The sequence below is a fragment of the Aedes aegypti genome, chromosome 3 (genome assembly GCF_002204515.2).
Source record: "Aedes aegypti strain LVP_AGWG chromosome 3, AaegL5.0 Primary Assembly, whole genome shotgun sequence".
In the NCBI taxonomy this organism is placed as follows: domain Eukaryota; kingdom Metazoa; phylum Arthropoda; class Insecta; order Diptera; family Culicidae; genus Aedes; species Aedes aegypti.
The window spans coordinates 117,375,707-117,387,867 of NC_035109.1; the positions used below are offsets into that span (position 1 = coordinate 117,375,707).

The 12,161-nt window shown below is 38.5% G+C and overlaps 1 protein-coding gene across 1 annotated transcript; it reads left to right on the top strand.

Moving 5' to 3' along the window:
* The first annotated feature begins 2,643 nt into the window (after positions 1 to 2,643).
* On the top strand, positions 2,644 to 6,314 carry LOC110678110. Its single transcript, XM_021850714.1, has 6 exons — positions 2,644 to 2,722; positions 3,101 to 3,249; positions 3,309 to 3,896; positions 3,960 to 4,298; positions 5,431 to 5,590; positions 5,655 to 6,314. Exons 1-6 carry the CDS (start codon positions 2,644 to 2,646, stop codon positions 6,104 to 6,106), a joined length of 1,767 nt encoding a protein of 588 aa, XP_021706406.1. The 3' UTR covers positions 6,107 to 6,314.
* Positions 6,315 to 12,161: the final 5,847 nt, after the last annotated feature.

The following is a 12,161-nucleotide window of genomic DNA, read 5'->3' on the forward strand; positions in this document are numbered from 1 at the left end:
AACGACTGTGCTGCTTGAAGTTCGTCATTTCCACGATGCCACTGTTGAACATTCAATAAATGACACTACGACCCACAGGTCATATTTGTGCTACTACACGGGTAGAAATCAGAATACAAAAACAAGATTATGACTTATGATATCATGATTTCAGTGTGTTTTCATCTTATAAAAATACAACATGATTTGGACTCATGATATCATGAGTCAGATTGCCGTCATACGCGTTATGTTTGTATTGTAATGTGACCAGATGTGTCCCGGAAAAAATCCGGGACGCTTGTCAGATCTCATCCCCAATGAAGCGCTACCTATATTTGATGTGCAATTTACATTCATATTGAATCTTAGACATGTAATATATACTAAGTTAAAGTGACCAGACGTCCCGGATTATCCGGAACAGAACAATTTATAACTTGACAGTACAGTGTCAATACTTTTTATTTCAATTGACTTAGTATATAGTACATGTCTAAGATTCAATATAAATGTAAAAGGCACATCAAATTTACACAACGCTTCTTTGGGGATGAGATCTGACAAGCGTCCCGGATTTTTTCCGGGACACATCTGGTCACATTATACTAAGTCAATTGAAATAAAAAGTATTGGCACTGTACTGTCAAGTTATAAATTGTTCTGTCCCGGATAATCCGGGACGTCTGGTCACTTTATTGTATTGTTGATTGCTCGAAATCATGATTCAAATGCCTAAAATCCTGAGTTGCGCATCCGTTTATGATCGACAAAATAAAAGTTAAAAAAAAAACAACTCAGCGAAACTCGAACCAAGAACCTTCTGATTGAATACTACGCACCAAAGATGGTTAGAAAGAAAAAGATAACCGACTCCCGTCTTTTCTAGGCGACATGTGTAAAGCATTGTACTGGTCATTACAAAGTATGTCGTTATGCTCCTGTTACGCGGCGCTGTCGTCAGATTGAGAACGCTACAAATTTGCCACTTTTTACACTTTGGCGCTAGTGTCGATATCAAAAATTGCCACTTTTCGCTAGCGTTGCTTTGTGTGCTAATGCATTTTGACGTTCACTAGTGACATCGTGTTGTCTCTGTGATGTGACTATGTGCATAGTAGCCTTGACTACAAAGCATTGTATTTCAATCCGTGACACCCACCGTACAACACAGTATGGTGAAAAGTACAATGCCAAACTTGTCAAATCTAGAATGTTTCTAGTCATAAATACTACAACTCTGGTTAAATAAACAGAATATACTTTCTTGTTGACTATGTTATGGTAGAGTTAACAGATTAATGTAGTCGGTTGAAAATCGTTGGTGCAGTTCTTAATTTTACCATGTATTCAGTAGTTTCTACAATAAAATTCATTTCAGTGTAGGGAGAATTACGGCTTCGGCACCATGCGACTATTATCGGCAACCAAATTTCAAACGCCAAATACACAGTATTTTTATATCGAAACACACCAATGAAAACATTCAGATGATTCGTTGTTCTGTCAGCTTCCCGCCTACGAGATTTTCGAGACGAAACAAACAATTTCGCCAGAGATGTCATCGAATCAAATGCACACGCCTCAAAATGCGACTGATTTGGAGCTGCCGAACAGATTCGCCTGCAGCGCTTATGGGAAAGTTGCCGAAGAGAATGAGGATGCCGACAATAGTCTCACTGACAAGAGATGTTCGCAGCGTTGCAAAAACGTTTCCAGAAAGATTTCAACAAGTCTGTCGGCAGTGTTGTTTAGACTCATTTCCCCGAAAATAACATTTTCCGAACTACGAAGCCACGAATTACTACAACCATGCTCTATCCTCCTAAGATAGATAAGCAGATGGTTAAGCTTGAGTACTGCACACAAAATCAATCAATTTTGATCCCAGAGAGCCACAATTCAAGTTTCCGTTAAATGAAATGAGTGAGTGAGTGAGTGCGAATCATTTCACCGAAACTTGAATTGCGGCCCACCGAGATCGAAACTGTCGGATCCCATGTGCAACACTCAAGCCCAACCACCTCCCCCTCCATCTCAGGAATACAACACACAGTTATAACAGTTCATGGCTTCACAATTCGAATTTCGGGAAAATGAGTCTGGTCAACACTGTCTGTCGGTGTGAATCGATAGAGGATTGAGCAGCGCATAAATGTAAACGTAGATGTAACAGGTTCCTAAAAGAGCAATTTATCTACAGTCGACTCTCCACAACTCGATATTCTATAACTCGATATACTCTATAACTCGATGGATTTTTCGGTCCCTTCAAATTTTCATACATCGTGCTCTCCATAAGTCGATATTTCTTTATCTCGATATCTCCATTAGTCGATGTCACGTGAGAAGAAAGTTTCCCTCCATAACTCGATATCCATTTTAAAATCATTCATTCCTGTTCTCAAGTCTTATCACCTGAAGAATTCTATAAATTCTTGCTATACATACACACTCAAGAAAGCCATCCCCTTAAAAACAGGTGCATTTGCACATACGTTGCTTAATTTTGCGCTTTCATTAATTTTATTTGTACCATATATTTATCACATTTTTATTAAATACCTTTAATTTGCGTAATGCATACATGTCATTTGAGTCACATTCATAGTATGTGCAGACTTTGAACTCGTTCGCATCTCGAACCACACAGTGAAAACGAAGATGGCTACCGAAAAAAGTTTCCGCGATATCGTGCTGCACGAATTACAGCTGCCTGTTGAAATTTTGGATACATTTGAAGGTAATTGCCTATAAATTGAAAATAAACATTGTTTAACATGAAACTTCAACGTTTATGTATGTTCTGTAATGCGTAGTATGCACCTGAAACGTAAAGCGCTCAAGTAAAATTTCTCCTTTTTACCAAAGTAATTTTGACAGCCGATCCAATATGAGCGAAATGTCATTTTTACTTGCGGAATAATTGAGCGGCACATTTTTCCGTACGGAAAAGTGACAGCTCCATTTGATTTGTACAGCAGGCGTTACCTATGTTATGAAATCAGCTCTACTTTTCAGCAGCGTACAGCTCAAGTAATTTCGGTGGCGGAATCATTCCTTGACTGTTTCTTGTCCTATCCTTTTGCACAGTACTTATGATCAGCGTACCGGCCATAAGGCGCAAACATAGATTCTGATCGCCTATCGCGAATTCCAAGAGACGAACTGGAAGACGTATTGACGGTTGCCGGAACAATAGCCAGCGAAAACATTGCTTGGAACATCGACGAAATTTTCCGGCGAATTGTCGAGTGGCGCCAGGAATCTGTAAGTAACTGTGTCCATTTTTCAATTCATTGGTTCTTATTGTTTTTTTTTCTTCACAGGGATTTGGCATTATTGGGTTTGAAGACGTCGAAATAGTAGAAGATTGGTTGGCCTGTGACAACTCAGAAGAGACCGAAACAAATACGGTTGAGCCAAGGGATTCATCCGCAGCGAGCGAGCAGAAGTCTACCGAGCAAATCACAGCCGATACTGAAGTGTGTCGTGAGACTGAACCAAGCCCAAAGATCCCAGATCCGTCGATCGATTCCAAGGTCGATTCAGCCACTTCAGCAGCAGTCCCAGTACCAACACTCCATAGGAAAACAACAACATCGGATGATTTGCCCAGTTCCTTACCTGGCACATCGAGAGCGGCTGCGGCTGGTGTGCGTTTTTTTTCGCCCGCATCGACAGGAAAGGAGAATCGTAATTTTACTTCGGATGTTTTGGTTCAACTACTAGAGCAGACAATCGTTGGCCGGCAGCTAATAGAACGGGCCGCCTCTGGACCACTATCAAGTGAAAGTCAACGTGAACTGGTGGACATTATTGCAGAATACCATTGTGCATCTGGCATCAAAGCAACAGAGTATGTACTGCGCGAATATGCCGAATCGATCACCACTGTCTTCAAGGACGAAACGCAGGTACTTAAGTTTTAGGATATCTAAAAGTTGCACATTGGTTGATGCCAATATCACTTTTTGTAGGATACATATTTGGTCATAAGAGGTGGAGCGAAGAGGAATCCCGGCGGAAAGATCTATAACCGCATATCTAACCGGAAGCAAAAGGCTGCAAAACGTAAGCGAATTGAGGAGAAGCATCAAACCGAAACCCAAAAGCAAGCTGGAAAACAACCTGTGGATGACCCGACTGTGAAAGAGGCTGAATACTGGCTGGAACATAATTCGCAACCGTGGGAGACAACTTTGAACAAATGGAAGGATTCTTTCCCAGCTAGAAAACCACTGCTGATGAAATCAAACGCTGTTGAAGAGGTGCTAAAACGCTTCCGGCATTATTCTAATGAATTTGGGTTTCAGCTGGTGAGTATTATATATTTTTATTGTGGTTCCAGCACTAAAATGTTGTCGGTATTCAAAAACTTCCCTTTCTGCTGTTGTTATTATTTATCAATCATATTGTTGGAAGTAAGGTAGCATCCATATATTACGTTACGGTAATCTGGAAAATTCTGACCCCCTTCCCCCTCTGTAACACTTTTATGATAATTTTTTTTCAAAATTTTGTATGAGTCGTAACACTTGGGCCTACCCCCTCCCCCTTCAAGCATTGCGATCGTCGACTTTCGGTGCTGTTTCTTTACGTTAAACACATTTTTGAAATAAGTGTACTAGGTATACAGTTTAAGGGTCATTCACAAATGTCATAACGCCAAAAATAGCCTTTCTTTACCCCCACCCACCTCCTCGCAACGTATTTTATATGATAATTTTTCAAATTTTGTATGGGCTGTAACATCTTCAAGACACCCACCCCCTTCAGCGTTATGTAATTTGTGAGTGGGTCCTTATCTGATGGTTGATGGTACTCACTACTTCCGATATTTGTTTTAACATTGTTGCTTTACGTTACAGCGGGAGTAAAATATCTGACTACCGACGTCAGCCACAATAAATAACGTGGTATGATACATATTTGAATCACAGACAAGCAAACATAACATTTAGATCACGAATGGAACATTTTGATAGTTAATCGCCCAATAATAAAAGCAGACAGACAGACATAACAGTTGGAACAATTATCAATTTAAAACATAGTACGCGAACATAAACGCCCAATGCATAAAATACTTGCTTTCGCTTTACAGAAACTAGGTGGCGGTAGTGCGCAATCGCAAACTCGAACAAAAGTATTACGAGCACCACGAGCGACCTCGGGACACACTAATAAATGCTAGAATTGTAGATGATGTACGATGAAACTAATCCAGGTGTTATATCTGTTTGTCTGTGATAAAAGCTGTGTGTCTTGTTAAGCAAACGGCAGGTAGTAGTGTGAAAACGTTAACTTTGAAAGGCGATCGTTGTGAAGGCTGTTTGTTTGTCTAAATATGATTAAAATTTGGTTAAAAAACCATTTCATAGTATTTACATCCGGTGAACAACATTTAGCTGCGTACTAATTTTTTATTTCGTATTTATCCTTCAACAGGTTGATAAGGATTTTGATCTGCTGGCTAGAGGTGATAAAAATGGATCAAGAACATGGGACTTATGTCTTGAAAAACTGATTCGGTTTGTCAAGCGCCCATACAAGGATACATTTTCCAGTGACATCGTTGAGCAACTTGCTTCATCAGAGTTGGACCAAAGTAAAAAATCTTATATCTATTGTAATCTGGCTTGCAATCTATAGATAATCTCTTTTTTTTTCAGATTCCAAGGTTTGTGCCATTCTTATTCTACTGAATAACATTCTGCTGCCAACAAAAGTCACGAAAACGTTCAAGCCGACAATACTATCCGCGCAAGAAGATGTGATCTTTTTTGCAGCGTCGGACGCAGAGGCCATCCAGAAAGTAAACGAATACAACGAGACTGTTTGCAAGCTAGGCCTTAAGCCGTCGCCAAAGCTAGTCTTCAGAGGCGAAAGCTTCAAAACACTGACAGGTGTTTTTGAAGTTCACTATCAGAATATAGTGTATCGTCTAGATTCAGCAGTGAGGGCCATTGATGTACTAATCAAATTTAGTACTGTTTTTGGCTTGGAGCATTCACGTATTTCTCGCCATGTATGGAATTTCGTGAGTTCGTACATGTACAAACTACCTGTTCCAGAGGAATACGGATCTATTATCAAACTTAAGCGGTATCTGTCTGCCGACTAATCATGTTTGTCTGCATGATTCCGGATTGTTCCCTGGAGTTCCCAACTACCACTGGATACCTCGAACATCTAACAAAGGATCATCGAACACCGAGAGAATTCCGCTACGTCTGCACTTTCCCAGATTGTTACCAAAAGGCTGCAAATTTTTACACCTTCAAGCGTCACGTACTTGCCCACATGTCGGATTCAATTCTCGCGTAACATTACTAAAGGACCTATGTACAAATGAGAGATTCTCTCCTCTCTCGTTCTCTTTCGATTATAACAGTGGTATACTAAAGATTTTGGGAAGTTTTTCACTATAGATCGAAAGTCAATTTCCTTGACTAGCGTTTCATACTAAAAACGCTACAGAAGAAGTTAATGTGACTCAGTTATTAATGAAAGAGAAAGTAAACAAAGAGAGCCTCTCAATGTTAGATAGGTCCTTTAGTAATGTTCCGCGAGAATTGGTGGTGATCAATCTGAAACGAATATCATGGTTAATATAGAGAAAGAACCGTTACACACCGAACGTCAGATAATCGAACCCGTTGTAGCTACGGTTACAAATCCTGTTTTACCATACCGTGAGTCACCATATACACAAAATTTAGAGGAGATAAAGCGCGACGCAATCGAGTTTACGTTAAGTCTTCATAATGAATGGAACCTGTCTCGTCGTGATGTAGTCAATATTCAACATGCAGTTGGCCACATGAATTCAAAAATAGTAGATAAAATCAAAATTCTTCTACCTTCGTTATCTTCCCATCCGGAAGTGGAATTTGAGCTCTCAGGTTATCTCAGAAGATTAGAAAATCCATTTGATTTTATAGATTCCGACTATAAGTTTTTAAACTATCTTGAACGTTTGAACATTTTTAAATTCCCAACGATTATTTCCTTAGAAACTGGTAAAATCGAGCTAGCTAATGACGATTCCATCATACAAGAGAAAGTCAACTGCACTATTATGAACGATATAGAGTTCCAACTCACAGCCTACTTTAATGATGAGAATGTTTTGAGGGAAACCATAGCACATACTCAAATGTTAGAAAACAATGATCAAATAAATAGTTTTGTGAGTGCTCAGCTGTGGACACAAATTAAACAGAAGTATGCGAACCAAATAATTTTACCTGTCGCATTATACAGTGATGAGTTTGAGATAAATGACAATTTAAGTGCTCATAATAAGAGACACTCAATTTGCGGAGTATACTACAGCATCATAACTATTCCAGATCAACACAAATCTAAACTTGCAAACATCCTTGTGGCAGCTATGATCAAAAAGACCGATATTGGAGAAATGGGTATTAACAAGCTGTTTTCACCCATCGTAGGTACATAAATTCAAGGAAATTGAGGAGCGCGGTATACCATTCCTCATTGATGCGAAAGAGAAAATTGTTAGATTTGTATTAGTTTTAGTGCAAGGCGACAACTTAGGTATTCACCAGATGCTCCAGTTTTTGTCTTTTAATGCTAACTATTACTGTAGGTTTTGTCATCGTTCGCGAGATGAATGCAGGGTAGATATTGAAGAACTTCCTGAGTATCGTCGAACATTGAGTACCTACAACGCTGACTTAGCTGTTAATCGACCTTCAGAAACGGGCATTAGAATGCAATCCATCTTCAACGAATTACCATCGTTTCATGCGGTTTTAAATCTATGTGTCGATCCAATGCATGATTTCTATAGTGGTGGTCTGTGCGTAACAGGGCTTACAGCTGTACTAAATCCCTGCATTTATGATAAACAGTATATTACACTAAGTGCTTTCAATGCACAAAAAAGCATATTTAGTAAGACAGCTTTAGATTCCTCGCTGAAAAGAATGCCCGATGTGAATGAAGTATTCTTATCTGCTCAAAAACGAAAATCTGTTGTATTAAGAGCAACAGCGAGCGAAATGAAGGCCTTAGTACATTATTTCCCGCTGATTATTGGATCGTTTGTACCGAAAGATGATCCAGTTTGGAAATATTGTACAGTTTTAGTCAGTCTATCGGATAAGATATTATGTAAATCGTTCACTGAAGATGAGATTGTGCAACTTAATCGTTTGTGTTATCAGCACCATAGTTTGTACCTAGAATTGTTTCACGAACATTTGAAACCGAAGCACCATTTCGTTTCCCATTACGGACATGTGATACGCACATCAGGACCCGTTGCAAGTATGATGAACTTTCGAAACGAAGCGAAACATAAAGTATTTAAGGAGTACGCCCACATCATATCATCTCGCCAAAACATATGCTATACTCTTTGCATTAAGTCTTCGCTACAATTCAGCCATGATTTATTCAAGCATAAGTTTTTCAGTTGTTCAATAAGTGGTACATTTTCAATATGCGACCTTAAAGAGAAAGATTATTACAGTTGTCTACCTCTTCCAAATCCCATCAATGAAGATCAAGTTATACGTTGTTCAAAATGCATGCATTTCAAAGGTAGTGAATTCAGAATAGGTACTTATGTTACTGTTACTGAGCTGCAAAATGTACAAGTGTTTGAAATAATTGATATTTTAAGAACTGAAAATGATGAAGTTTTCATGGTGGCAGTTTTGTGGAAGTTAGGTAATTTTAACGAGCACTATGTTGCATTTGAAATAATTGATAAGACTTCAAGCTACAGAATGATAAACTTAAATGAAGTAGATGGCCCGCCAATCATGCCACACAATATTCAAAACAAACTATATTTTCGTAAAAAGACAGATTTCCTTTCAATGGATGTCTAAGTACCAGTGTCAAGTCCTGTAAATACTTATTATCTATGTGTATAAGAAGAAAGGTTAATCTGATAAAAGTTTGTAATAAATTTATACTGCTTCGCTACTAAAAATGGGTGAACTAACGTGCGAAGTTCGATTGTTGACCAACTATCTATGTCCTCCGCCGTGTGCATTATACGCACTATTGAGAATCGAGTTGCGACGCGGCGAAGTTCGTCAAAAATCAAACTTCGCACGTTGGTTCACCCATTTTTAGTCGCGAAGTAGTATACATAAATCTGTATAATAAACATTTTGTATCTAACTATTTACCATTGGATTTCCCTTGAAACATCTGGTAAACAATATTTTGTTCTCTGGATCAGTGATGTTTCATTAAATTCATAAACTGTTTCCATCCTTCTTTAATACTCCATTGCTGAATAGTTTGGAAATTGTTCGTGAATTTAATCGAAATATTTCTGATTCAGAATACAAAAATGTTTACCAGTACTTTCAATGAAAAGAAACATTTGGAACCACATCCTAAATTGATATGAAACGTCAATAAATACGATTGATGCGGCTCTTAAAAAGTATGTGCGTGAAGTATGGAGTCAATTTGAATTCATCATGATTTTAATGAAAACAGTGATTGGAGATAATCCATTGACTTCGCACATACTATGCATATGCGAACCCCCATTGCAAAAATCCATGTGGGTTTGCACATGCATCAAATGAGGACTTTATCTTGAGTGCAGGGGAAATCCTGCCGATTTTCGCCAACGCCCTAGAATTACGCTAATTCTCTCAAACTTTGCCCCCTGGAGAATACTATCAATTCTCGCAATATTCATGGGAAATCCTACTAATTTCCGCAAACGCCAAGAAAATCACATTGATTCTCACAAAGTTTGACCCCACGGAGAATTCTTCTCAATCCTCGCATCTGCAAACTTTCAACAGAAGTTTTCCATGACGAACTGTAACCGTTCGGTTCCAAGATTGACTTGTTGGCTCCACCACAAGGTTTATTCCTTCTTTTTCCTTAATAAGACCTTTTCAAATGTTGAACTTTCACTCTCACTGGACGACGAAAATGTCATGAGTGAGTGTGTGTTCCCATTTCATAACCATATCAATCAGACAAGATGTGATATACATTCGAGCAGTTTGAGTTCGGGCAAAATAATCACAACCCTGGTAGCGTTGTTTTCATACGCAGAGGGTGCTGAATATAACAGGATGTACAAACATGAAAGCATAAAACGTAGATGTCAGATACACAATTATGCGAAACGACATTCTCTATAAGAAGCCGTTTTACAGAAATTCAGTCTCTTTTATCAAATAGTGATCCCCAAAGGAAGTAGAGTGCGCGCGCGTGTTAAGAGTATATTTAATGGTGATAGATTTTTTATAATGGTGAAGTTCCTTTTAATTCTATGTTGTTTCTTTCCTTAAAATAAATTATTGTAAAACGATATTCGTTTAAGCAGTAAATGTTAGTCGATAAAAAAATATTTTAGTAAAAATAGTGTGTCGTTCTCCGGGTTCAAAAGGAACCATCAAGCCTTGTCCTTTGTTGATCACTAAGAATTCAAGAACCCCCCCTTACTAATATGTAATATGTTTGCTTATTCTGTATTCATCTTTTTTTTTGTGAAGAGTTGAAATTTGACTCCTGCTTGAATCAATCATCCCCTGCTTGCGTATTGGGTGAATTGAATGTCCATACGTCCCTGCAGATCCCAATCCCTTAAGCCGATGAGTTAGCGAGTTACAGAACTTGTTTCGTCTTTCGCATCTTTTATTGCAATTTTGCATTCAATCTCAGATGCCGCGTCACTTTGTGAATCAGATCACACAGAACATTCTTCCACTGATTATATACTTACGACATTGACTGTTTAACCACAGATAACAGACATGGAGGCTCAAACAAAATTTCAACAAAACCTTGTGTAAAGGTTCGCATCAACCATCAGCGCCGCTAACGCAGACAGCCCGACATACAAACTAGTTTCGACAACACGATGCCGCTAGTGAACGTCAAAATGCATTAGCACACAAAGCAACGCTAGTGACAAGTGGCAATTTTTGTTATCGACACCAGCGCCAATGTGTAAAAAGCGGCAAATTTGATGCCTACTCAGTCTGACGATAGCCCGCGTAACAGGAGCATAACGACATACTTTGAAATGACCAGTACAGTGCTTTACACACACTGACGAATAAAGATGAACGTCTGTTCTCTGTGGTTTAACGATAAACTTGCGACGATCGACGCGCCACCATATTTCATATAACGGAGGTTATTAGAACTAACTTGGAGGTGATGATTTGGAGGTTAAAATCTCCTCCAAACACTAACGTTTTTGCGGTAGGATGTTGACGTTTGATCACGAATTTACCCTCGTTTTTTTATCTTCGTCGCCAGCTTTAAGATTCTGCGTCCGTCTCTGCATGCTGACCACATTCGTTCTCCCTATTGTCATTCCAGCCGTCAGTCAGTTGCACCCACCAACAAGGTATAAGCATATGACAGGTATGCATCATCAGATAAAGGTGCAATGAATTACAACCCGTGTAGAGGAGAATTGCAAAAGAATAACAAAACTTATTATTAAAATATAATGTTTGAATAGCAAAATTTGTTCTTTGTTTGTTTGAAATAAGAGATAAAATAACAAAAATAATAACTAAGTTTATATGGCATAAAAACTAAATAATATCATATTTTGCTATTGTAATAACAAAATAATAGCAAACATATAGGCAACCGTAAATAACAAAATATGTTATTATTCAGATATTGATAACAAAATAATAACTAAATAAGCTATTCACTTGTAGATCAAAATAATAGTAATTTTAGTTCTTTGACTTTAATATCTAAATTTAGCATGATTGAAAAGTTAACTTTTTGCCTTTCTGCTAAAAGCATTTGCTTTTTAAATCTTCAATGAATATCATACGAATTGACCCCTGAGAAGGTTATTTAGAGAATGTGAGGATGCCGCACCACCGACGACGCACTAAAACCAGCCCATGCACTGTAAGTGGTGTACAGAACGCCCAACCATTACCCTTGGCCTAAATCCCTTTTCTCTTTGAATTTGGCACCGCACAAACGTAAAATTAGTGAATTCACTCGATCCATATTCGCACTTTTTCTCCTTCTCACATACGACTTTTCCCGGAATTTTGCATTCAAGCGCCTTTCTAACCACAATCATATACATATCCTCATACGGCTCCACTTTGCTAGATGTCACATGAGCCTTCGTACGAACCCTCAACATAGGCTTTACATAGAAATTCCTCCAAAGCTCA

What these genes read in the sequence shown, in the direction of transcription:
- LOC110678110 (XM_021850714.1), top strand. Translation starts at nt 2,644, where the DNA reads ATGGCTACCGAAAAAAGTTTCCGCGATATCGTGCTGCACGAATTACAG. An exon ending in TCTTCAAGGACGAAACGCAG is followed by an intron (nt 3,897 to 3,959) that starts GTACTTAAGTTT and finishes CACTTTTTGTAG; the next exon opens with GATACATATTTGGTCATAAG. An exon ending in ATGAATTTGGGTTTCAGCTG is followed by an intron (nt 4,299 to 5,430) that starts GTGAGTATTATA and finishes ATCCTTCAACAG; the next exon opens with GTTGATAAGGATTTTGATCT.